General features: G+C 45.7%; 1 protein-coding gene across 1 annotated transcript; it reads right to left on the bottom strand.

Moving 5' to 3' along the window:
- Positions 1-1,875: 1,875 nt before the first annotated feature.
- Positions 1,876-6,182, bottom strand: LOC109733063 (uncharacterized). Its single transcript, XM_020292263.4, has 4 exons — positions 5,668-6,182; positions 5,465-5,562; positions 2,213-2,302; positions 1,876-2,122 (listed from the first exon to the last, which is right to left on the bottom strand). The coding sequence occupies exons 1-3, from the start codon at positions 6,173-6,175 to the stop codon at positions 2,216-2,218; spliced, it is 693 nt and encodes a 230-aa protein (XP_020147852.4). The 5' UTR covers positions 6,176-6,182; the 3' UTR covers positions 1,876-2,122; positions 2,213-2,215.
- Positions 6,183-27,216: the final 21,034 nt, after the last annotated feature.

Here is a 27,216-nt window from a genome sequence, read left to right as displayed (position 1 = left end):
AAAGAGGGAGAAGAAGCCATCTAGCTAATAACTATGGACCCGAAGCTCTGTGGTAAACCACTCACGCTTAATCGGAGAGGCAATGGTGTTGATGTAGAAGCCCTACGTGATCGATTCCCCCTCGGCAGATCACCGGAAAAGGCCCCAAGATGGGATCTCACGGGTACAGAAGGTTGCGGCGGTGGAAAAGTGGTTTCGTGGCACTCCCTGATGTTTCTAGGGTATAAGAGAATATATAGGCGAAAGAAGTACGTCGGCGGAGCTACAGGGGCCCACGAGGGTGGGGGCGCGCCTACCCCCCTGGGCGCGCCCTCCTGCCTCATGGCTTCCTCATGGAGTTCCAGACTTCGACTCCAAGTCTTCTGGATTGCATTCGGTCCAAGAAAGATCCTCGCGAAGGTTTCATTCCGTTTGGTATTCCTTTTCTGCAAAACTCTAAAATAGGCAAAAAAACAGAAACTGGCACTATGCCTCCGGTTAATAGGTTAGTCCCAAAAATAATATAAAAGAGCATATTAAAGCCCATTAAACATCCAAAACAGATAATATAATAGCATGGAACAATCAAAAATTATAGATACATTGGAGACGTATCACCTCGCGCCACCGGATGACGAGCCACCGGCCACCGGGGTGGCGTTGAGGTCGATGGGCGCGGGCGTGGAAGGCGCGACCACGCTCACGTCGGGCGAGCACTCCCCGGAGAGGCGGGAGGCCTGCGCGTACACGTGGAAGCCGGGCACCGGGTTGCAAGCCGACGCGCGGGGCGAGTCGGGCAGCATCATCCGAGGAAACGCGGATGAGCTGGTGCTGGCCGCAGTGACGGCGGCGTTGAGGAGGTTGTGCTGGCCAAGGTTTAACCCTAGCATGTAGAGCGCCTCCCTCGTTGCCGCCGCGACGCGGGCGTTGGTGACCTCCTGCTGCGCGGCGGCCTCATCCCTCGCGTCCGCGGCGTGCCTCCGGTCCTTCCTCTTGGCCGACTCCCTTGCCCACTATGCGGGCGTCAGCGGCTTCTTTGGCTTGGTCGCGGCAGCGGTCTTGCGCAGGGCACGAGGCTTGCCTTTCCCGGCGGGGGCGGGGGCGCCGGCCGAGGCGAGGGAGGCGAGGCCGGCGGCGGCGTCGAGGTCGTGTGCGTCCTTCATGGCGGGGTGTGGGGCGGGAGCGCGCGGGCGGGAGGGTTTTTGGGAAAAAGGGGGGAAATGATAGTGGCCGCCACCGACCGACGGGCCTGGGATGAGGAGTAGGCGCACGCGTCCATCTCGTGTCCGCGCCGACGCAAATCTGGCTCAAAAATGGGCCGAAAATGGGTCGGCAGGCGAACACCAAACGGACGCGCGTTCGTTTGGGTCGACGCGTTGGACCGACTTTTGTGTCCGCACCGATCCAAACGGACGCCAGCGGACGAAATGAGTCGCCCCATCGGAGTTGCTCTTACCCCTTGTGTTCTGGCACGGCCGCCCTATGGGGCCCAGCCACCGGGACACTTTTTTTTGTGAACGAATAGAAACATCTTAAGGCGGTGCCGGCGGATCAGGTGGGCAAACTTCTACATGTACATACCCCTCGTCCCGGAAGACCATACAGAAGTGGGTATGCGTTTTTCCTTCTCAAAAAAAAATAAAGAGAAGTGGGTATACGTTCTTGTGGAAAGGCCATACTGCCCTTATTATACGTGTTTAGTGAGGGGGTGTACCGAAAAGGAGCTCAATAAGTTTTGTGAGAGAGAAGTAAAGTGAGCACTAAAGGGTCATTTAGGACAAATATATGCAATGAGATACGATCACTCGCCGAGGGGATCCAGACCCAGCAGGGGTAAAGTGAAATGATGAGGGAAATTTATGCCGTGCAATCGATATGCAATGCAAGACAATGTGATAAGATGTTGAACTGCAACATTTAGCCACTGCAAATACGCAATTTGCGTCTCAGATTACAGCAGACCCTGAAAGGAGCCAACAAATAACAATAACTTCAGACTCTCGATGATCCAAGTGCCCCTTGTGTCAAATGTAGACCCTACTTCATCAGGTAGATAAAGAGGCAAAAACTCTTGAAGCCCCAATGACAAGATCTAACAAATAGAACTTCGCTTCACTACACACACAACCTGGAATGAAGTTTGCTGCCAAGAGGATTAAACATGCAGCCGATCAGCAAAAAGAAAAAAGGATGAGAAACAAAAAGGAGTGAATGTTTAACCATATGGACCAACCTTCTAAACTTTCTGCACTTTATTATTAGTAGTAGTAGTAGTAGTAGTAGTAAGCTCCTTTGGCTTCCCAGCTTTGCCATATTCCACTTCCTGCAGCGACATCAGAAAGATGCAACATGTAACCTTTGTCCATTGAAATAAGCATCTCACTGATTTGGTCCAAGTAATAAATGATCAGATTTTACTGAATGGAGCAACAAGTGGGTCAAAAAATACAACTCCACAGCCACAGGGCGTCTGAGTGACACCCCTTGAGAAATTGCTTCCGCATATGCATGGAGGTATGATTTGGAGACACAAGGGCTGATAACCCTGAAGAACACATTCATCAAGTCGATAAAAAAAAGAATCCTAGATGGGAAACTAGTAACACTATTCTTATATCAAATAATATTTACACTGTAAATCATATCCAGCATTCTTCTAAATTGCAGCTACAGAACCCAAGTTCAATGGGGCAGATAGAACCGTGGGGCATGGGGTGTGTGACAGTGGAAGTTAGACCGGATCACTGGAACTGAATGCACACATGCATTCATCACTAGATATAGCTAATCCAGTTGCAGAAGCCATAAGAATGTGTTAGCATACCATGCCTTACAATGCTCTAAGTGCCAAGAGATACAATAAAGGGCACCATTGAATATATTTTCATATACCCATTTCCGCTAATCTAAGCAACAATTTTCTTTAAGCCTTAACAATATTAAAATAGCTAGGTTTGAGGATGATTTTATTTTTGAAACAGAAATGCTGCACCATATTCCCTCCCATCCACAGAAATAAATAGTTTACAGCATCTACAACCGCAACTCACAAATGTGACCCCCCCCCCCATACGTCACAAGTGCCCGGATGCGTCCGCGGACAGCGCCCGGTCACCCCTCAAATGTGTCCGCGTCCACAGCCGTCTCCCTCATACGAAAACCCCCAATTCCAACAATCTTCATGCAAAGTTCAAACCAGCATACGCATTTCATCTAGATTAACACACATAGCATTGGAGAGTTCTCATACATGCCATCGGACTACCAAAAATTGGCATGTTCTACTAGCTATAAACTATGGCTATGGAGGAAGTTCACCCACGGCCGCCCTTGCCCTTGCCCTTGCCCTCTTCGTTGCATAAGTAGCGATCGAAGATGCACTATGGGTCAAGTTAGATCTACTCTTTGGGGGGGAAGGCCGCCGAGGGCACGGAGTGCCCGGGTTTGCTCCAGTGCGAGAGCACGCCGTCTGGGCTTGCCGCTTTGCCAGGATGCGGGCATGGAGGGCATCAGCGCTCTTGTCCTTTGCAGCATGGCGCAACTTCTCCCTCGTACGGCGGGCACGCCGCTCCTTGACGCATCAGTGGTCGTGCCGTATGACGGCGTTGACCTTGGACTCAGAGCCCGACGTCACGGGGGCGAGGCTCCACCACAAGGGTTGTGTTGCCAGCCCGGAGCCGTCCGGTTAGGCGCGCCGGTACCTCCAGCCGCTGCTCGTCGCCTCCGGTTCTGCCGCGGTCATGCGCCCCAAGCTGCCGGATACAAGCCCCACTTGCGCGGATGCAATGGATTCCCACCAAGTGACTCTGATGGCGGAGCACGGGTTTCCTCCCGAGAACAGCGGACAGCCAGCTGGACAGCCAACTCCTCTTCCTTGCATGGGACGAGGTCCCAGTCGACGGATCCGGAGTTGCCAGACTCAGATCCGTTACCCGTCGGATCCAGAGTTGCCGGACTCAGATCCGCTGCCCACCATGCTGGAGAGGAGCTGGGGGAAGCGGATTGGAAGTGGAGTCGAGTGGCTAGGGTTTGGTCTGGGATGCGGCTAGGGGCGCATATTTGTGGGTTTAGGGTGGGCTAGTCTGACGTGGCCAACGCGACCGGGTCTCCCCATATCCGTCCCACATACGGGCTGGGTTTGGGGGGTGCCGGACAGCCTGGGCGTATAGGGGGTTTTGAGGGGTCCAGTTGGGTGGCAATTTCGTGACCGGGTAGTGACAGGGCCGTCCACCCGGACCTATAGGGGAATTTGAGGGATCCGGATGTAGATGCTCTTAGATTATGTGCAGTCAAATGTTACAGACTCTGGCTATCGATATCTTTTTAAACATTTATATCGTGTCTTGCCTTCAAAGTATTATAGTAACGGAGACTTTAAGTATATTACATTACAACTTACCCTTTTGAACTGGAGGGCATAGTAACACTATCTCCATGGTAAAAGGTTCAACAAATCCTTTCTGAATATTATATTTGTAACAACCTAAGGCTTCTACCAATTCGCTACATCACTATTGTAACATGATGACATCTCCTACAATTAGAAATACTCCAACCATTACAAAATCTAACGCCAACCACCTTCAACCCCAAATTGTATTATGAATGTGAAATTATGCAATATATAGGCCAAATTGTGAAATGACGTAAGTATAGATACACTAATTACACATCAAGTATGGTACCAAAGACAACTATTTTCAACTGTAGTAACACGCTAGTAGTATTATGCTTGTTTCTCTCCAATCCCCAAACAAACCTCCTATCACTCTAGTGCCATTTCTGCGTTTGAACATATGGTTAAAGGTTAAAGGGTAGAATTAGATTAATGACATGAGCACTTGAATGATGCAAATAACATAACAGCAAAGACAAGGTCTGTTATTTCACCTGCTTGCCAGTGATGATTGTCAAGAATAAACATAAGGCGGACACAAGTATGTTGAGAGGCTATAATCAATTCAAACAGCCGGTGCACTCAAAGCTAGAACAAGGGAACAACTTTACAAAAGCTTCAAAGTATGCTACTCTAGACATATGACAAGCCTAGTGCACATTTTGTGCCCAGGGAAATTCTTCATCATTTCTATAGGAGCTAAAAGGTGTGATTAGGCATCTATTCTTGCCTTGTGTTTCTATCTTCCTTTTCCAGCTTTACAGATACTATAACAAGATGAGATTGACTTTAGTTTTGCAGTAAGCACTAGGAACCAGCACTGCCTAATCAACACTTGAACCTCAACTGATAACAAGAGCAGCGCAACCACAGATGCAATTCACCCACCAAATCTTCATCACAATAATTATCATAATTATAAAGACTGCAAAATTAGTACGTATGAAACTCTACTCTCAAATTGTTCTCACATGCAGTCGCAGATCCAGTTAAGAACATGAATGAAAAAGAGAACCAAGTGGACACGCATGGAATCCGATTCCTCAAAGCTAGAGGGAAACTGCAGAGGAGAAATCGAAAAGCACGAACCTTGCCGGTGGTATCGTAGTAGTCGTTGAGAGCCCACTGGTACTTAGACTGATCCAATCCGAACCAGTTGGCGACGTACTCGTCCAGGCTCGCGTGCGCTGCGGCAACCCAGAAGAATCCCGCGCATCAGAACACGCAATCCAGGAAATGTGAAGAGAAAATTGAGATGCAATTGAGTTGACGAAAATGCTTTCCCCCATCACCTTCCTGCACGCGCGCGACGGCGTCCCATAAGAAGCCGAACGCCGATCCGTCGTGCTTGCCCCCCGCAGAAGCCTTTCCGTACTGCGGCGGGGGCACCTGCACTGGGGACACCTTCACGGGCGGTGCAGGGGGCGAGAACTTGACCGGCGGCGCGGGCGGGCTAGCGCTCTTCTGCGCCGGAGGCGGTGCCGTACCCGTGCGGGAGGTAGGGGTGGAGAAGTCCGGCCTTGGGGAGTCGGACGGGCGCGAGGAGCGCGGGGTGCTGGCCGGCGACGGCGGCGTGATGAAGACGGTGAGGTTGCCGGCCCTCCCTATCATCGGCATCGGCGGCGAAGTCGAAGGCGAAGGCGAAGGCGCAGGCGAGGATCCCATTTGAACGGAGGCGGAGAGAGAGCTAGAGCTAGGAGGCCGGGACTCCCGTGGGAAAGGCCGAGACGCCATTGCAGACAATGGCAGTGGAGCTTTTGTTGGCAGTGGAGTAGGGAGTAGTAAAATGTTGGCCCGCATCTCTTTTGTTTTATCCTTTTCTCCCAATTAGTACTATTAATTAAACAACGCGCGCTGGTCCATACGAGCGAACACGCCGCGTTTTCCGAGACCTCGTGCACTGTGATTGAGCAGAAATGTTCTGCTTGGAGTAAACCGCGTCGTGATTCGTGCACATGTGTGCGCTCGAAAATAAGTAGGTAATAAAAGACAGATAATGTTTTTAACACAGTACAAACGCAAGTGTTCATATACATGCGCATACATTCATCCCTATCCTTATGAGTATCTTCGAAAGACTGAGCCGACATATCATCTTAAATTTTACGAAGTCACCGTAGATACCTCGTCGTCGACGGGAACGTCTCCTCCCACTGAATGTGCATCGTCGAAAATCCTGAAATAAATCCGATAATATGGAAGAATAATGTAGATGGACAAAAGGAAGAACAAATTAAGAATGCCGAAACGGGAGGAAATCCGAGAACAAATTAAGTATTCTGGCCTAGACAAAATGCCCTTGATCTCTACTATCAATCCGCCCGTGCCTTCAACTTCCTTTGATATATTGATATGTCTCTAATGTATCTATATTTTTTTTATTGTTTCATGTTATTATATTAATAATCTTATATGGTTTATATGCAATTTTATATTATTTCTGAAACTAACCTATAAACTCAGTGCCCGTGTCAATTCCTGTTTTTACCTATTTTATTGTTTTGCAAAAAAAAAAGTACCAAACAAAGTCCAAACAAGATGAAGTTTTATGATGATTTTTTCTAGACCAGAAGGGACCCTATAAAATTCGGGAGGAGGCCAGAAGATGTACGGGAGAGCCACAAGCTCACACGGCACGCCCCGAGGTGGGCGCCACCTGAGCTTGTGGACCTCACGTGCCTTCTTTGACCTAATTCCACTTCTGTAAATTTCCATAAATCCCCAAACCACCAGAGAGACACACGAAACAATTATTCCGCCGCTGCAAGCTTCTGTTCTTCCGCGATCCCATCTGGATGCATTTTTCGGTATTTTGTCAGAGGGGGGTCGATCATGGAGGGCATCTAGATCAACCTTGCCGCACCTCCGATAATGTATGAGTAGTTTACCACAGGCCTACGGGTCCATAGTGATTAGCTAAATGGCTTCTTCCCTCTCTCTGATCTTCAATGCAATGTTCTCCTCAGAGTTCTATTCTATGTAATCTTCTTTTGCAGTGTCTTTGTTGGGATCCGATGAATTGTGGGTTTATGATTGGATTATTCATTGAAAGTAATTGAGTCTTTCTTAACTTTGTTATGTATGATTGTTATAGCTATGTAATGCTTTCCGATCTATGGGTTTTCTTTGGCCAAGTTGATTTGTAAATCTTTAGTGGAAGTGGTGCATAGTAGTAGGTTCAAGCTTGCGGTGTCCTCACCCAGTGATAGAATGGGTAGCGAGGCAAGTATTGTGTTGTTGCTACTATGGAGAAAATGAAGGATTTTAATCATATTGCTTGGTTTTATTCTGTATACATTATGTCATCCTGCTTAAAGCATTACTCTATTTGTCATGAACTTAATATCATAGATGCATGCTGGATAGGGGTCGATTGGTGGAGTAATAGTAGTAGATGCAGGCAGGAGTCGGTCTACTTGTCACGGACATAATGCCTATGCACATGATCATGCCATGAATAACATCATAACTATGCGCTTTTCTATCAATTGCTCAACGGCAATTTGTCTACCCGCCGTATGCTATTTTTATGAGAGAGAAGCATCTAGTGAAAATTATGGCCCCCCGGGTCTATTTTAATCATATTACAAAAACTAAAAATACCTTGCTCCAATTTTATTACTTTTATTTTACTTTGTGATTTATCTATCTACTAGTATCAGATTTAATCATTGCAATTAACGAGTACAAGGGGATTGACAACCCTCTTGCCCGCGTTGGGTGCAAGTATTTGCTCCTGTGTGTTTAGGTACTGCTAAAGGTTGTTTGCGTGACTCTCCTATTGGTTCGATAACCTTGGTTCTCTACTGAGGGAAATACTATCCGCTACTATATTGCTTCACCCTTCCTCTTCGAGGAAAATCCCAACGTAGCTCACAAATATAAGAAAGAGTTCCTGGCGCCATTGCCGGGGAGACTTCATCAAACAACTCATGGTCCCTTCATACACATTGCCATTTACTTGTTCAACTTCTTAGTTGCCTAGTTATGTTATCCTTATCATTGACACCCAAAAATAGAAAATAAAAATAGCAAATAAGATATATGGATACGCATCCGCTAGCTAATCTTTTCAAATTTGCTGCATATTGTAAACCAATAGCTAACAATGAAGGAGTGATAAAAGAGAATGCTATTGGGATGCATCTATTGAATGAAAAGCATGATTGTAATTGTGTTAGTATAAATTCTATGAATATCAACTGTGCTAATGATCATGATTGGGTGATAATTATGATGCTTCTTGTGATCTTGAAAATTTATTTGAACTTCATGATGAATCTATAATTGATAATGATTTGCAATACAACTAAAAGTGGGTTTGGAAGAGCGTCAACTTTAGGTAGTAAGAATCCCACATATTCCGAGAGTGTTCATTCATATGAATTTTTTGATAAAAGTGGGTTCAAAGAGGTCATGACTTTAGTTGATGTTAATCCCTCTATTTTGGAAGAGTATAAAACTTTATGTATGTGGATCATAGAAAGAATATTTTATATGGTAGCTATATTTTTAGTTTGATTATGATCCTATATGTAATTATTTTGAGAGAGGCAAATGTGGTTATAAAAATCTTCCTGTCACTAAATTACCTCCATTTGTGTTGACATTATTAATGCTTCGTTCTTCCAATTTTGCATATGCTAGATATTGCTTGTCTTGATACTTTGTTTACTTATAAAATGCCTATGGAAGTATGTTAGACTTAAATGTGTTTTTCACATGGTACATGATGCTCTGTGTGTGTTCCAATTATTATCTTTCATGTGAGCATCACTGAAATCTCAAGCCTATCTTAATGGCTATAAAGAAAGAGCTTGTTGGGAGACAACCCAATAATTTTATTTTCTATTTTGGCTTGATGACATTATTATTGCTACTGTAATGATTCTGTATTTACCTTTTAATTAGTGTATGTGCCAAGTAAAGCCTTTGGGATAATTTGGATGATAGTTGAATCAATTTTGTGCAAAAATAGAAACTTTTGCGCCCAGTGTAGGAGTTTATTCTTTTTACTGGAAGGTGGTCTTGGTCTGGAATTTTTACACATAATTGATATAAAAATTGTCCATGTTGTCATAAGTTTTCAGAATTTTTGGAGTTACAGAAGTATGGTTTTTGTTCAGATCATTACAGAATGTTCTGTTTTAGACAGATTACCTTTTGTATTGCATTGTGTGCTTATTTTAATGATGCTATGGATCATCATCATGGAGAAGTTAGAATATAGTAGGTATTATGCAAGAATAATTATGAATCAATTTACAACAGTACCTAAGGTTTATGATTTGCCAATTATACTAATGAACATCATGAAGTTTCTGTTGAGTTTTGGGTGCTGAAGTTTTCAAGTTTTGGGTGAGATCACGATGGATGAAGTAATAAGGAGTGGCAAGACCCTAAGATTGGGGGTGCACAAGGCACCCCAATGTAATATTCAAGGAAGACCAAAAGTGTCTAGGCTTGGGGATGCCCCAGATGGCATCCCCTCTTTCGTCCAGAATTCATCGGTATGTTACTTGGAGCTATATTTTTATTCATCACATGATATGAGTTTTGCTTGGAGCATCTTGTGCCATAGTTTTATTTTGTTTTCTTGTTAGGTTGACACAATAATTGTTTGCTGGACACACCTCATGAGAGAGACACACATTCATCATGATTTGTTAGAATACTCTATGTGCTTCACTTATATCTTTTGAGCTATGAAGTTGCTCTTGTGCTTAACTTATATTCTTAGAGCACGATGGTGGTCATATTTTATAGAAATAATTTGCACTCTCGTGCTTCACTTAAATCGTTTTTGAGAGATTCTTAAATAGGAAGTGGTAATGTGCACGGGTTATAAGACTAGTCTAAAAATGATAGGTATACAAGAGTGATATAATAAAAAAAATCATGTGGATCACTGAATATGAAATATGTGATTTGATTATATTGACATAATAATATGTAAGGGTATTGGTTCATGATCATTGGTTAGTAAAAATATCAATATTAAAGCTTGTTATGTATTACTTACTTAAGTGTCCGTCATGGCATGGTGGGGAGGTTTGAGCATTTTTATGTCTGATTGAAATCCTTTGTGTTGTTTGAATCAGGGGCACGCGATGGTTAACTCCTACCAAACTCCTCCCTAGGGGCATGCGAGTAATACTTTGCTCCGAGTGCTAATAAAACTTCACAATAAGTATACGAATTCTTTATGACTAATGTGAGTTCATGGACTAATACAACACTCCCACCTATCCACATATTGCTAGTCTCTCCGGTACCATGCATTACCTTTCTCACCTCGAGAGTCGGTGCAAACTTCGCCAGTGCATCCAAACCCCGTGATATGCTACGCTCTATCACACATAAGCCTCATATATCCTTCCTCAAAACAGCCACCATACCTACCTATCATGGCATTTCCATAACCATTCCGAGATATATTGCCATGCAATTTCCACCTACCTTTTGTCTTATGACATGTGTGTTCATCATGATATTGCTTTACATGATCATATAGAACTGACATGTTATTTGTGGCAAAGCCACCGTTCATCATTGTAATACATGTTACGCTAGATCATTGCACATCATAGTACACTACCAGAGGCATTCATATAGAGGCATACTATTTCAATTTATCGAGTTGTAAGTAAATAAAAGTGTGATGATCATCATTATTAGAGCATTGTTCCGGTGAGGTAAAGAATGATGGAGACTGGTGAGTCCTCCAAAATGTGGGGACAAGGTTCATGATATTGTTCTTGAAAAAAATGAGAAAAGAAAAAAACAGATCAAGAGATTAGGGGCAATGCTACTATCCTCTTACCACACCTATGCTTCAAAGTAGCACCATGTTCTTCATATAGAGAGTCTCCTGATTTGTCACTTTCATATGCTAGTGGGAAATTTTCATTATAGAACTTAGCTTGTATATTCCGATGACGGGCTTCCTCAAATGCCAGAGGTCTTCATGAGCAAGCAAGTTGGATGCACACCCACTTAGTTTGAGTATTGAGCTTTCATACACTTATAGCTCTAGGGCATCCTTTGCATGGAAATCCCTACTCCTGCATCGGTATCAGTTGAAATGCCTCTCCATTCCCTACTCCGAGTTGATGCGAGACTTTCTCCACTTTTGTCCTATCAACATATTCTATTCCACCCATAGTGCTAAGTCCATGACTCGCGCTCATGTATGGAGTGAAGTTGGAAATGCTGAAGCGTACGAAATGATACAATTGCCTGGTTTGACACCGGGGTGCTCATGATTTATATTAATGTGGTGAAGGAAGAGTCATGCCTTGCATACATAATCCAATGAGTAGGGATAGCATTCGTTAAGCATCATATATTTGAATAGTAATGATTATGTTGAATTATTCATGGTTATTATTATGTTGATATCAATTACTTCATCATTTCTCAGCATTCATACCGTAAAAATAGGTAGCATTCAACACCAAAAATTCTGTTTTTATCATTTACCTACTCGAGGACGAGCAGGAATTAAGCTTGGGAATGCTGATACGTCTCCCGCTATCTATAATTTTTCATTGTTTCATGCTATTATATTATAAATCTTATACACAATTTATATCATTTAGGAACTAACCTAATAACTCAGTGCCTAGTGCCAGTTCCTATTTTTTGCCTATTTTATTGTTCCGCAGAAAACAGTACAAAACAAAGTCCAAACACGATGAAACTTTACGCTGATTTTTTCTGGACCAGAAGGGACACTAGAAGATTCATGAGGAGGCTAGAAGATGTATGGGAGAGCAACAAGATCACACGGCATGCCCCTAGGGGGGCGCCACCTGAGCTTGTGGGCCCAACGTACCTCCATTTGACCTAATTCCACTTCTATAAATTCCCATAAATCCCAAAATCACCAAAAAGAGATACATTACAAAAAAGACACATCCGTGACATATGGCCCGAACGAAAACTTTTTCTGTCATGGTTATGACACTTCTACGACGATAATTGTGACAAAAACATGTATCATCATAGATGTGGTTGGCTCCTACTTCTATGTCAAAAATTATGACAGAAAATGGGCTTTTCGTCCTGGGCGGGCCGGAGACGCACCTGCATGACATTCTTTGGGCCTTCTATGACATAAAAAATCATGGTAGAAGTGAGGGCGAGGAAAATTTCGGGGAGTCCCCGATTACGGTGGGTGGTCGCGGCCAAGCGATGCAGCGTGGTTGTGCGTTTCTCTCGTATGCGCATGTGTGCGAGGAGTTCGCTACTGAACCCTTGCAAGGCGTTCGCTTACTGAATGCGAGCGATTGCACTAGCTAAGTACTGAACACGAGCGATCGATCCCACTAAGTACTGAAGCCGATCGATCGATCCCTTGGCTGCTAACTGAACCCGAGCGATTCCTTTGCCGCTAACTGAACCCGACTGATTCCTTCACTGCTAACTGAACCCAATTGATCCTTCTCGCTGCTCACTGAAGCAGGTCAAGCCCCCGTGCGAGACGTTGCCAGCCGATGTGTTGTGTTGCCTCTTGATGAACAGTGCTCGTTGCTGCCGTGCACGCGATATGTAGAACGAGTCGAGACATGTGGTGAGTCTAGCTGGTTGGTTAGTTGTGGATGAACAGTTCCCGGTGGGGGTTGGATGAACAGGACCCCATGGTAATAGGCGGTTAAGTTGGATGAACAGTACCCCAAGGAGGCCGCCACACCCCAACCGGTTGGTGGTGGATGAACGGGACCCCGTGAAGGTTGGATGAACAGTAGCCGGTGGAGGCTGGAGGAAGTCGACGGTGGATGAACAGTAGCCCGTGGAGGCTGGAGCGACACAGTAGACGGTGGATGAACAGTAGCCCATGGAGTCCTGTTTTGTGGTATGCCACACCCCTACTGATGAACAGGACCCCATTTTGACCGTAGGCGGTTGGAGAGAAGTTGGTTTCCTCTGTTTTGCGGTATGCCACAATCCTCCTGATGAATAGGACCCTGTTTTGACCGTAGGCGATTGGAGAGAAGTATGTTTCCTCTGTTTTGCGGTACGCCACACCCTCTCGCTGAACAGGAACCCATTTCGACCATAGGCGATCGAACAAAAGGCCGTTTCCTTCGTTTTGCGGTACCCCAGACCTTGTTTTGGCTATTCAGTTCAAGCCAGTTGGCCCCGTTGAACAGGACGCATTCTGACCCAGTCGGTTGACTCCCGATGAACACGACGCTGTTTTCTCCATTCTGACCCAGCCGGTTGGCTGCCGATGAACAGGATGCCGTTGCTGTACGCGTTCGAGACCCTGCCAGTATGTACGTACATAGCCATATTTACTTTCTTGCAACATGGTTGTACGTACATTTACATGATATAGATGGGACTACGTGACATGGTATCTCGGTGGCTCTGCTCTGTGGCGTTCAAAACGTCTTTGAAGTCCCGGTTCCAGGCCGTAAAGCATGGCACACTGAACTATTGAGTAGTCATCAGATCGAGCCTGCCAGACATTCATAACATCTGTAGCAGCTCCTGCAGTAGGTCTGTCATCTAGCGGTGCATCAAGGACATAATTCTTCTATGCAACAATAAGGATAATCCTGAAGTTACGGACCCAGTCCGTGTAATTGCTACCATCGTATTTCAACTTAGCTTTCTCTAGGAATGCATTAAAATTCAATGGAACATTAGCATGGGCCATTTATCTACAACATAGATTTGCAAAGACTATCAGGACTACGTTCATGATAAATTAAGTTCAATTAATCAAATTACTAATGAACTCCCACTTAAATTAACATCCCTCAAGTTATCTAAGTGATACATGATCCACATCAACTAACCCATGTCCGATCATCATGTGAGATGGGGTAGTCATCAATGGTGAACATCTCCATGTTGATCATATCTACTATATGGCTCATGTTTGACCTTTCGGTCTCCAGTGTTCCGAGACCATGTCTATAAATGCTAGGCTCGTCAAGTTTAACCCAAGTATTCTGCTTGTGCAAAACTGGCTTACACCCGTTGTATGTGAACGTAGAGTCTATCACACCCGATCATCATGAGGTGCTTCGAAATGATGAAGTTTGGCAACGGTGCATACTCAGGGAGAATTTTCTTGAAATTAAGTGAGGGGATAATCTTATAATGCTATCGTCATTCTAAGCAAGATAACAGGCATAAAGGATGAACATCACATGCAATTAAAAAAATATGTGACATGATATGGCCATCATCATCTTGTGCTTTTGATCTCCATATCTAAAGCATTGGCATGATCTCCATCGTTACCGGCATGACACCTTGATCTCCATCGTAGCGTTGGGGTCATCTCGCCAACTATTGCTTCTACAACTATTGCTAGCGCATAGCGATAAAGTAAAGCAATTACATGGCGCTTAGTGATTGACACGCAAGTCATACAATAATTAAAGACAACCCTAAGGCTCATGTCGGTTGTCGTACTCATCGACATGCAAGTCATGAACTTATTACAAAACATGATCATCTCATACATCAACATATATCACATCATATCTTGACCATATCACATCACAGCATGCCCTGCAAAAACAAGTTAGATGTCCTCTACTTTGTTATTGCAAGTTTTACGTGGCTGTTACGGGCAACTAGCAAGAACCGTTCTTACCTACGCTAAACCACAACGGTGATTATCAAGTTTATTGTTTTAACCTTCTGCAAGGACCGGCCGTAGTCAAATTCGATTCAACTAAAGTAGGAGAAACACCAGCCACCCTTATGCAAAACAAGTTGCATGTGAGTCGGTGGAACCGGTCTCATGTACGTGGACATGTAAGGTTGGTCCGGGCCGCTTCATCCCTCAATACCGCCGAATAAAAATAAGACGTTGGTGGTAAGCAGTATGAACATCACTGCTCACAACTCCTTTGTGTTCTACTCGTGCATATCATCAACACATAGACCTGGCTCATGATGCCACTGTTGGGGAACATTGCATGGAAAACAAAAAAATCTATGCACACGCAAGATCTATCCATGGAGATGCATAGCTACGAGAGGGGAAGAGCATCTACATACCCTTGTAGATCGCTAAGCGGAAGCGTTTATCAACGTGGTTGATGCAGTCATACACCTTCATGATCCGTCCCGATCAAGTACCGAACGTACGACACCTCCGCGTTCAGCACACATTCAGCTCGATGACGTCCTCGCCTTCTTGATCCAGCAAGAGGGGCGAAGTAGTAGACAAGTTCCAGCAGCACGACGGCGTGGTGACTGTGGTGGTGAAGAACAATCTCCGCAGGGCTTCGCCAAGCACAACAGAAACTAGACGGAGGATAAACTAGAGGGGACAGGGTACCGGCACACGGCTTGGTGAACCTTGATGTGTTCCGGGTGCTAGCCCTACCCCTCTATTTATATGTTGAGCCCTGGGGTCGTTTCTTGGAGAAAGAGCCTCCTCAAAGTCGGTTTAGCCCGCAAGGCAAGAGTCCTTCTCGGACTCTAGGACCAGACGTCAGGGTCCTTGGCGTCTAGCCCCAGACGCCAGGGTCCCTGGCGTCTGGCCCCCTGGCCTCCGCAAAACTCCTTTTGCACCTTCCTAAAGCCTCGTGGACTTTACCCCTTGGCCCAAATAAAGTGTTCTCGTACCCGAACATTTCGGGAAACATCCGAAACCCCTTTCGGTGAATTCCGGAACCCTTCCGGAGACCAAACACTATTATCCCATATATCAATATTTACATCCAGACCATTCCGGAGCTCCTCGTCATGTCCGTGATCTCATCCGGGACTCCGAACAACATTCGGTCACCAACATACATAACTCATATAATACTATATCGTCGACGAACGTTAAGCGTGCGGACCCTATGGGTTCGAGAATGATGTAGACATGACCGAGACGCTTCTCCGGTCAATAACCAATAGGGGGACCTGGATGCCCATATTGGTTCCTACATATCCTACGAAGATCTTTATTGGTCGAACCTTTATGACAACATACGTAGTTCCCTTTGTCCGTTGGTATGTTACTTGCCCAAGATTCGATCGTCGATATCTCCATACCTAGTTCAATCTTGTTATCGGCAAGTCTCTTTACTCGTTCCGTAATACATCATACCGTAACTAACTCCTTAGTCACTTTGCTTGCAAGCTTCTTGTGATGCTGTATTACCAAGAGGGCCCAGAGATACCTCTTTGTATACGGAGTGACAAATCTCAATCTCGATTCATGCCAACTCAACATACACCTTCGGAGATACTTGTAGAGCACCTTTATGATCACCCAGTTACATTGTGACGTTTGATGGCAAACAAGGCATTCCTCCAGAGTCTGGGAGTTGCATGATCTCATGGTCGAAGAAACATGTATTTGATATTAAGAAAGCAGTAGCAATAAACTGAATGATCATATGCTATGCTAATGGTTGGGTCTTGTCCATCACATCATTCTCCTAATGATACGATCCTGTTATCACATGACAACTCATGTCTATGGTTAGGAAACCTTAATCATATTTGATCAACAAGCTAGTCTAGAAGAGGCTCACTAGGGACACGGTATTTGTTTATGTATTCACACATGTATTTAAGTTTCCGGTCAATACAATTCTAGCATGAATAATAAACCTTTATCATGAATAAGGAAATATAATAATAACAACTTTATTATTGCCTCTAGGGCATATTTCCATCAATGTGTATGTGTGAGTATTGCATGCATGCACGGGCGTTGCGTGCATGTTTGTGCGCATGTGTGATGTGTGTGTATTCACCACACTAGCTCATGTGTATTAAAAGGGTCGGCTCAGCATATCATCACAAGGCGACCTTGTCCCCTATGGTTAGGGTGCGCGGGCTGCCAACCTGAGGTCATGACTTCGAATCCCCACCGACCACAAATTTATTGTCGTTTTTTCTTTCATGTACCCGCTAACAGGTGGGCCCTACGATAATGTGCGCTGATGGTGCAACACTAGTTGCTCCACGTGGACCGTTTGACTGGTCAATTGATCGTGTCATCAACAAAATATGGAGCAGTATGGTGTGCCAGTGACTGTATAATCACCCCAAAAATGTATATTCTTTTGAACACATTACAGACGCAAGCGCTCATATATACGCGCATAAACTCACCCCTATGAACGCACACACGCAAACCCTACCCCTATGAGCACCTTCGAGAGACTGAGCCGACATATCATCTTGAGATTTTATGAAGTCACTGTAGGTGCCTCGTAGTCAATGGGAATGTCTCCTCCCACTGAATGCGCATTGTGAGAAATTCTGAAATTAATCCAGGATAAATGTGAGCACCAGGGCTTGAATCCTGATGGGTTGGGGATACCACTATCCTCCTAACCATTCAACCACAGGTTGGTTCACATTACAAAATGTATATGATGACCATAATGAGCTTATTCTGAAGTTAAGTGACCACACTGTGCTTCCGCTTTAAATACAATGACCATCAGTGTCATCAAAAAAATATGGAGCAGTACGGTGAGATAGAGACCATATATTCACCACAAAATGTATACAGTGACCGTGCTGAGCGTAGTCTGAAGTCCAGTGACCGTATTGTGCTTTCGCTTGAACTACAATGACCATCACGCGTGAATGTGTTGGGGGCGTACTTTCAGAGGGCCGAGAGATAGATTGTGTGCATATTTGAAAATGGTGTAGAGAGAGGGGGTGTGCGGTGGACAGAGAGAGATATGCCCTTTGTTTCTGTTTTGTGTGACTAATTTTATAGGAGAAAAATATAAACATTCATAATACGGAACAAATATCATTGGATGCACCATGCAATTAACTTTCATGTATAACTTCCTACTATTGTATACACTACAAAAAAAGGCACATCATGACATTTTGGGCCGAACGAATTTTTTTTCTGTCATACTTATGACACTTCTATGACAATAATTGTGACAAAACCCGGTATCATCATAGATGTGGTGGGATCCTACTTCTATGACAAAAAATCATGAAAGAAAATGGGCTTTTTGTCCTGGGCGGTCCGGAGACGCAGCTGCATGACATTCTTTGGGCCATCCATGATGGAAAAATCGTGGTAGAAGCAAGGGCGAGGAAAATATCGGGGGAGTTCCCGGTTACGGTGGGTGGTCGGGGCCGAGCGATGCGCGTTTCTCTCATACGTACGCGCGTGTGTGCGAGGCGTTGCACTCTAACTGAACCCGAGCGAGGCGTTGGGCTCTAACTGAACCCGAGCGATTGCACTGCAGGCTACGCGTTACTGAACCCGAGCGATCGAACGATCCCTTGCTGTTAACTGAACCCGAGTGATTCCTTCGCTACTGCTGCTAACTGAAGCCGATCGATGCTGCCTCTGGATGAACAGTGAGCGTTGTTGATGGGGTTTGGATGAACAGTTACCGGTGGGGGGTTGGATGAACAGGACCCGTGGTAGTAGAGGCCGTTGCCGCTGGATGAACAGTACCCCGATCGATCGAGCCGGTGGATGAACAAGACCCCATGGAGGCTTGGATGAATAGGACCCCGTGGAGGGCTGGTTGAAAAGTAGCCGGTGGAGGGCTGGATGAACAGTAGCCCGTGGAGGGGTGGTTGAACAGGACCCCCGTGGACAGGGCTGGTTGAACAGTAGCCGATGGAGGAGCGCGCAGTGGAGCCCGTGGATGAACAGTCGCAGGTGGAGGCTGGAGGAGGTCAACGGTGGATGAACAGTAGCCCGTGGAGGCTGGAGGAGGTCGACGGTGGAGATGAACAATATCCGGTGGAGTCCCGTTTTGTGGTACGCCACACCCCACCCGATGAACAGGACCCCCGTTTCGACCGCAGCGCTCCAACACAAGTCCGTTTCCTCCGTTTTGCGGTACGCCACACCCCTCCCGATCAACAGGACCCCGTTTCGACCGTAGGAGGTCCGTTTCCTCCGTTTTGTGGTACGCCAGACCCCTCCCGATGAACAGGATCCCGTTTCCACCGTGGGTGGTCGAACACAAGGTTGTTTCCTCCATTCTGCGGTACGCCAGGCCTCGTTTCCATCGCCTGTTCCGTCCAAGCCGGTTGGCTCCCGATGAACAACACGCGTTCCGTTGCCTCCCGATGAACACGACGCATTCCGTTGCCTCCCCATGAACACGACGCTGACGCGGTTTCTCCGTTCCGACCCAGCCACAGCCATGTACACGAGCCCTGGTCATATGTATGCGTGAGCAGGCGTTCGAGACCCTGCACGTATGTACGTACGTGGTCGTATTGTCTTTCTTGCACCCTGGCCGCTGTACGTACGTGTACATGCTACGTGCGTGCCTCTACTACCACATGTGCGCGCCTCTACTACCACACGTGCGCGCCTCTACATCGACCAGTGGGTCCCTGCTGTCAGGTGGATGAATAATTATTTTGCACGTAATAAGGAGGCACTTCCTTGCTGCGGCCATGGACCCAGTTGTCAACCTCTCCACGTACAGTACTCTTCCGATGGAAGTCGTTCCTTGACCACGTTGACCACGCCACGGTGAGAGCACCAGGGCGGTGGACGACGGCGAGGCCTAGGAAGGGGATGACGCGGAGCCGAGGAAGACACGGCAGTGGATGCCCACGTGGAGAGGAGTACGAGGGTTCACTGGTTCGGCTGCGATGTGAGGATGCCGTCGCCGCAGGGCCTGGCCAGCGGTGGGAGAAGTAGGGGGCTGTGAGGCCTCCACGGCAGCACATCCGGCCATGAGAGGCAGGAGCAGGTGGCACGATCGGCGCTGCTTTGGGCGGCTGGAGCGAGAATACCAGAGGTTGAAGAAGCACTACGGCCGTTGGATGGACATCGTATGGTCACTGGAGCTAGAATCGTTCATATTGACTAAGTTGACAAAGCCCTCCATCCCTGTCAACTTAGTAGGCCCAAGTCAGCCTCCCACTATGCTGGGTCCCAGCTAGCAGGGGGAGTATTCATTTTTTGTGCATAATAAGGAGGCACTTCCTTGCGTGCGAAGATATAGCTGGTGGGTCCGACCTGTCAGCGGGGGGAACGTTTTTTTGCGAAATACAGAGGCCCTTTGTGGGTCCCATATGTCAGGTGGAGGAATCATTATTTTGTGCGTAATAAGGAGGCATTTCCTTATGTGCGGCCGTGGACCCAGCTGTCAGCCTCTCCACGTACAGTCCACGTCCGATGGATGTCGTTCGTTGACCACGTTGACCACGCCGCGCCGAGAGCACCAGCGCGGTGGACGAAGGCGAGGCCTAGGAAGGGAACGACACGGAGCCGGGGAAGAGTCGGCTGTGGTTGCCCACGCGATGGGGAGTACGAGGGTTTACCGGTCCGGCTGCCATCGCCGAAAAATAACAGGAGGTGTGGGTGAGTAGAGGAATGGCTTGGCCAGCAATGGAGTAGGGTGGGGCGGTGTGGCCTGTGCGGTGATGTCTACTACACAACCTTCTTCTTGTAGACGTTGTTGGGCCTCCAAGTGCAGAGGTTTGTAGGACAGTAGCAAATTTCCCTCAAGTGGATGACCTAAGGTCTATCAATCCGTGGGAGGCGTAGGATGAAGATGGTATCTTGGAAACAACCCTGCAACCAAATAACAAAGAGTCTCTTGTGTCCCCAACACACCCAATACAATGGTAAATTGTATAGGTGCACTAGTTCGGCGAAGAGATGGTGATACAAGTGCAATATGGATGGTAGATATAGGTTTTTGTAATCTGAAAATATAAAAACAGCAAGGTAACAAGTAATAAAAGTGAGCACAAACGGTATTGCAATGCTAGGAAACAAGGCCTAGGGTTCATACTTTCACTAGTGCAAGTTCTCTCAACAATAATAACATAATTGGATCATATAACTATCCCTCAACATGCAACAAAGAGTCACTCCAAAGTCACTAATAGTGGAGAACAAGCGAAGAGATTATTGTAGGGTACGAAACCACCTCAAAGTTATTCTTTCTGATCGACCTATTCAAGAGTCCGTAGTAAAATAACACGAAGCTATTCTTTCCGTTCGATCTATCCTAGAGTTCGTACTAGAATAACACCTTAAGACACATATCAACCAAAACCCTAATGTCACCTAGATACTCCAATGTCACCTCACGTATTTGTGGGTATGATTATACGATATGCATCACACAATCTCAGATTCATCTATTCAAACCAACACAAAGTACTTCAAAGAGTGCCCCAAAGTTTTTACCGGAGAGTCAAGACGAAAACGTGTGCCAACCCCTATGCATAGATTCCAAAGGTCACGGAACCCGCAAGTTGATCACCAAAACATACATCAAGTGAATCAATAGAATATCCCATTGTCACCACGGGTATCCAACGCAAGACATACATCAAGTGTTCTCAAATCCTTAAAGACTCAATCCGATAAGATAACTTCAAAGGGAAAACTCAATCCATTACAAGAGAGTAGAGGGGGAGAAACATCATAAGATCCAACTATAATAGCAAAGCTCGCGATACATCAAGATCGTGCCAAATCAAGAACACGAGAGAGAGAGAGAGATCAAACACATAGCTACTGGTACATACCCTCAGCCCCGAGGGTGAACTACTCCCTCCTTGTCATGGAGAGCGCCGGGATGATGAAGATGGCCACCGGTGATGGATCCCCCCTCCGACAGGGTGCCGGAGCAGGGTCCCGATTGGTTTTTGGTGGCTACAGAGGCTTGCGGCGGCGAAACTCCCGATCTAGGTTATGTTCTGGGGGTTCCTGTATATATAAGAGGTTTTGGCGTCGGGAACAAGTCAGGGGGGTCTCCGAGGCGGCCACGAGGTAGGGGGCGCGCCCAGGGGGTAGGGCGCGCCACCCACCCTAGTGGGTGCCTCGGGACTCTTGTGGCCCATCTCCGATACTCTGTGGGCTTCTTTTGGTCCAACAATATTCCCCATGAAGTTTCAGGTCAATTGGACTCCGTTTGGTTTTCCTTTTCTGCGAAACTCAAAAACAAGGAAAAAACAGAAACTGGCACTGGGCTCTAGGTTAATAGGTTAGTCCCAAAAATCTTATAAAATAGCATATAAATGCATATAAAACATCCTAGATGGATAATATAATAGCATGGAACAATCAAAAATTATAGATACGTTGGAGACGTATCATGCGGCAGTACAACCGGCCACGGGAGGCGGCAGCAGGCAGTCCCACCGGCGTTGGTTTGGGCGGCTGGAGCAAGAAGATCAGATATTGAAGAAGCAGCACGGCCGTTGGATTAACATCCAACGGTCACTGCTGCTAGAATCGTTTGTGGACTAAGTTGACAAAGCCTTTCGTACACGTCAACCTAGTAGACCCACAAGTCAGCCTCCAAATCTGTCCCAAACAGCATACAGCCCGAAATTTCTAGCTAGATTCAAATTAATTTAAAAACTAAACATACCTTAATTTAAATCCAATGAAATTTTACCCGCACAAAAACAATGAAATTGAAAATATCAAAATCCGAAAGAAAAAAGTATTTTGGAACTAATTGCCTGTTTGTTGTATTTTTCCATTTTACAGCCCATTTATTGTTACTTATAGCCCATTTCTTATTACTTATAGTCCATTTTCTGGGCAAAATGCATCCCTCCTCGTCTTGAAAGATTTTCGGCCCAGCAGGGTGTAGAAAAGCAAGTAGGCCTACGTTGGTTATTCTGCAAAAACAAAATAGCTAGGCTAGCCATTTTCAGAAAGGAAAAAAACAAACTGGGCTGGTCATGTGCTAAACATATGAAATAAAATCCTGGGCTAGACGGGCCACAGCTCCCGCACAACCCAGTTCCCTTCTCCGCCCCGAAAAAACAAAATTACTGCACGCGCTGCTGGGTCCCTACTGTCATCCTCACCATGCACAGTCATATCCTTATTCCTCTCGGTTGTTGACCATGTTGACAACACCGGAGGGCGGCGCCGCGGTGAGCGAACCAAGGCGGAGGACGATGGTGATGCCTCAGACGGGAACGAACAAGAGCCGGGGAAGATGCGCAGAGTTTTAGGGTGCGATGTGGCCATGATGCGTGCGCGGCAGCACAAACAGCCGTGGGAGGCGGGAGCAGGCGTCCCTCCGACGCTGGTTTGGCTTTGGCGGCTGGAGGAAGAAGAGACTGAAGAAACACGACAGACATTGAATGTCAATCCAACGGTCAAGGTTGGCACAATCGTTTGTTGACTAAGCCGACTCCAAGTAGCATACTTATTTATATATAGGAAGAAAAGAAAAACTGGGCTCGTTCGCCTGGTAACATTCTCGAAACTGCGACCGTTCGATCTTGCGTCGCAACTAAAACTGCGAGGAAAATGCGTTTGTCTACCATCCTCCTCCCAGGGAATGTTCGCCACATAAGTGACTAGCACCCTAGGTATTCAACTGAGAGGCCTTGGGTTCGAGTCCCAGGAACTCTCAATTTTGTCCTCCTTCCTTCCCCTAAAAAAAAGAAAGAAAAACAAAGACTTGAGAAGGCGTACAGAACAAGTTAGTGTACAGTAAAGAGACGTTCTGAGTTTTAGAAAAAGAGAGACGTGCTCCTGTAGCTGGTTCAAATCCAAACCAATATGACTATATATGGTGCTATGCTACTCTGCAAGTAATGAAACTGACATATCCAACGTTCGCTTCTCCTCTTCTCTACTTACTCTGCCTAGCGTCAGAAGCTCTGGCCGCAGCAACCATGTCCACTGGCTGCTTGTCCACCTGCTCTTCAGCAGGCAACAACCAGATATGTGCCAAGTCGCCACCCGTACCATCGTCTGTGGGTCTCATCACACCCCCGCCGGCACACGCACCGCAGCCGGTTGCTCATCGCAACCCGCTGCCGTTGGTGTGGTGCCACTGCTGCAAATCACGCAGAGTCATCCGTCGCGTCTCAACCACAATCCTCAACCCTGGCCGAGTCTTCTACAGATGCCCGAATCATGGGGTAATAATATGTTTAAGTGTTGTTCTGCTGCTTTCAGTTGCTGATTTTTTTAATAGTTTGGTTGATGATCTTCCAATTTGATTCGTGCAGAAAAGGGAAGATTCATGTGATTTGTATTTCTGGGAAGTTGCTGATGTGGGGGAATGCAACTACGCTGATTATTTGGTTAGCCGAGGAATCCCAATACCAGCAGGTTGGGGTATTGGACAAGTAACTGAAGGAACGACAGAAGAGGAAGATGCAGAGCAGAAGGTTAAAGATGCAGTTCCTCTGATCATGGCCAAGCAACAGCTGCTGAACGGCCTTGACAGCAATGAGGAGATGAAAGAGCTTGTGAAGATAATGGGGAAAATCGATGTGCTCTGTAGGATGATTGTCTCTTTATTTGCAGTGTATGTAACACTCGTGATGTATTCAGTGGCTATGACATGAGCACTTTGCTGAAACTAGTAATGAATGAAACCTGTGTAGCAGGCTGGGCATAGTGTTGTGAACATCTAATGATTTCTATTAACGGAAATCGGGGGGTATCCCCTTTTGCTCATAAATAAATAATTAGCAGAGGCCCTTTTGGTAATAAATAAATAAATTAGAAGAGGCCCTGTCGGGTCAGCTTTGTTCCCATTCGAAGACGTCGAGAAAATTGCAGTCCAACAACAAACTATGTCATCAAATTCAAGTTTCACAACCAAATATGAGTACAACTGAACAACAATGTCATCATGTTTTACTCCTCATACAATCACCAAACACAAATCAACATACATAACAAGTGATGTTCTCATAGCAAAATACTAAACAACACGTTCATCAGGTTTCAGTTGTCATAGCAAGCACAATTTCACATAGTAGATAAAAAACGTCTTCTGACAGGCAAATACGACAAAAGCAATCTAATCATCATCCGCAGCAGCAGCGTCAACATCTTCGCCATGTGTATCAGTCTGAATCGTAATTCCTCAGAGTTTCATCTTCTTCTTCATCCTCAATGTCCTCGAACATTGGCTTCTTCTTGATCAACTCTTGTATGTCCACAACACGACAAGCAATCTTTTCGCCAGCGTCATTGACGTGATGGTTCTCAAAGATATTAGGAACATCTGTGGAATCTTGTACATCAGGAGCGGTGTAAGCATCATCTTGTTGTGCAACTTCATTAAACGGATTCCTCTACTCAAACCTTTGCAATACTCTCCAGTCATCGCTATGTGCAAATGTGTCTTCCAAGAAAAATATCTATGTTGCTTGATTTGCCAAAATAAAAGGCTCGTTGGTATGGTACGCCGCCTTGACATTGATGGATTTGAAATAATCATCAGCTCTGGGTTTTGCGATCCTGGAAAACAGGTTATACCAACGACAGCACAACAGAACCACACACCGATGATTCTCGAAACTGGAGATATACTGCAACTAAACAATGTCTGTTATGTTAGCATACATTTCAGTTGTCTCTCTGCCATACGTATCCGTGCTCATGATGGCACTGTTTGTGTCTTCCTGCCTTCATCGCGTGCAAGGGTGTTGTAGCGCACATCTCCAACAACGCAAGATTCATAATATCTTACCCGAGTATCAGGACCCATTGCTAGTGCATAAAGGGCATCATCAACTGCCTGCCCATCCTCCCGCATCTTCTTAACCTATGTTTAGAAAATAGACAAGCTAATCATCTTATGTACTCAATATATTAAAAAAACTGACAGTGCAATTCAATAGCTTACATGGCTCTTGAACCATTTCGCAAATCCTGCCATAATCAGTTTGTCAATGTTTCTTGGATTTTGTGGCAGTAACTCGTTTTATAGATGCTGCACAACATAGTGCTCACGTCAAACATCTAAATATATAAGAATGTGCTGCAAGTTTAGTAGATTACGATGTATAAGCTGCAGTACTTAGCACTTACTTGATATAAGGTAGTATCTCAGGATAGTTATTCAACACATACCAAACCATTTTGTCCAAATATTTAGGTTTGTCCTCTTGTCGACTCTTCCCTGTAACTCGAACAGAATAATCGAAAACATTGAGCCCGGGATTGTCTTCACCCACCTCTTTGCTAAGCTGATCAGCTGTTTCAATGTATTTTGAGCAGAATGTCAACGCTTCTGTAGCAATGCAAGCCTCTGCAATGGAACCCTCAGGTCTGTTCCTGACATAGCCCTTGAAAGTGCCTGGCCGCCTTTCAATAGGGTACATCCAGCCATACTGTACTGGACCTCTAAGTAGTGCCTCATCAGGTAGATGAACAGCCAAATGCACCATCACATCAAAGAAGGCTGGAGGATATATCTTCTCAAGGTCGCATAGGATAGTTGGTATCTTGTCTCTAAGACTCTCCAAAGCATCTATCCTGATATTTCTACTGCAGAGTTCCCTGAAGAATTGTCCCAACTCTGCAACTGCTCTGTATAAGTCAGGGCGGCCCAATCCTCTAAGGATAATAGGTAAAACCCTTTGAAGTAGGACGTGGCAGTCATGAGTTTTCAACCCTTGTACCTTGTTTCCATCTGCACTGACTCTCCTTTCAGGGTTGGAAGCAAATCCATGTGGGAATCTCACACGTGACAGGACCTCGCAGAATTCTTTTCTCTTTACCTTGTCCAATACGTACACAGCTGGTGCCATATCCCGTGGTTTACCTTCATCTTGCACCTGCAAATCCTTTCTGATACCCAGATGTGTCAAATCAATCCTAGATTTTAAGGTATCTTTCGTCTTGCCTTCAATATTAAGAAGTGTGCCGACAATGTTGTCACATATATTTTTCTCGATGTGCATCACATCAAGATTATGCTGCAGATCCAAATCTTTCCAATACTCCAAGTCCCACAAAGTGGACCTGCGGGTAAACAATAATCTCTCTTCTGCCTTGCCACGCTTCCTTTTCCCGCTACCATTACCAGGATGGTTTCCTAGTGTCATATGCCTAACCTTCTCTAATTCCACTTGCAACTCATCGGCGGTGAGCCTCTTTGGTGCATCACGGTTTTCAT

The sequence above is a fragment of the Aegilops tauschii genome, chromosome 2 (genome assembly GCF_002575655.3).
Source record: "Aegilops tauschii subsp. strangulata cultivar AL8/78 chromosome 2, Aet v6.0, whole genome shotgun sequence".
In the NCBI taxonomy this organism is placed as follows: domain Eukaryota; kingdom Viridiplantae; phylum Streptophyta; class Magnoliopsida; order Poales; family Poaceae; genus Aegilops; species Aegilops tauschii.
This window is presented reverse-complemented; position numbering and strand designations above follow the sequence as displayed.

What these genes read in the sequence shown, in the direction of transcription:
- LOC109733063 (XM_020292263.4), bottom strand. Translation starts at nt 6,175, where the DNA reads ATGCGGGCCAACATTTTACTACTCCCTACTCCACTGCCAACAAAAGCT. An exon ending in CGTCGCGCGCGTGCAGGAAG is followed by an intron (nt 5,563 to 5,667) that starts GTGATGGGGGAA and finishes GGGTTGCCGCAG; the next exon opens with CGCACGCGAGCCTGGACGAG. An exon ending in ACTACGATACCACCGGCAAG is followed by an intron (nt 2,303 to 5,464) that starts GTTCGTGCTTTT and finishes ATGTCGCTGCAG; the next exon opens with GAAGTGGAATATGGCAAAGC.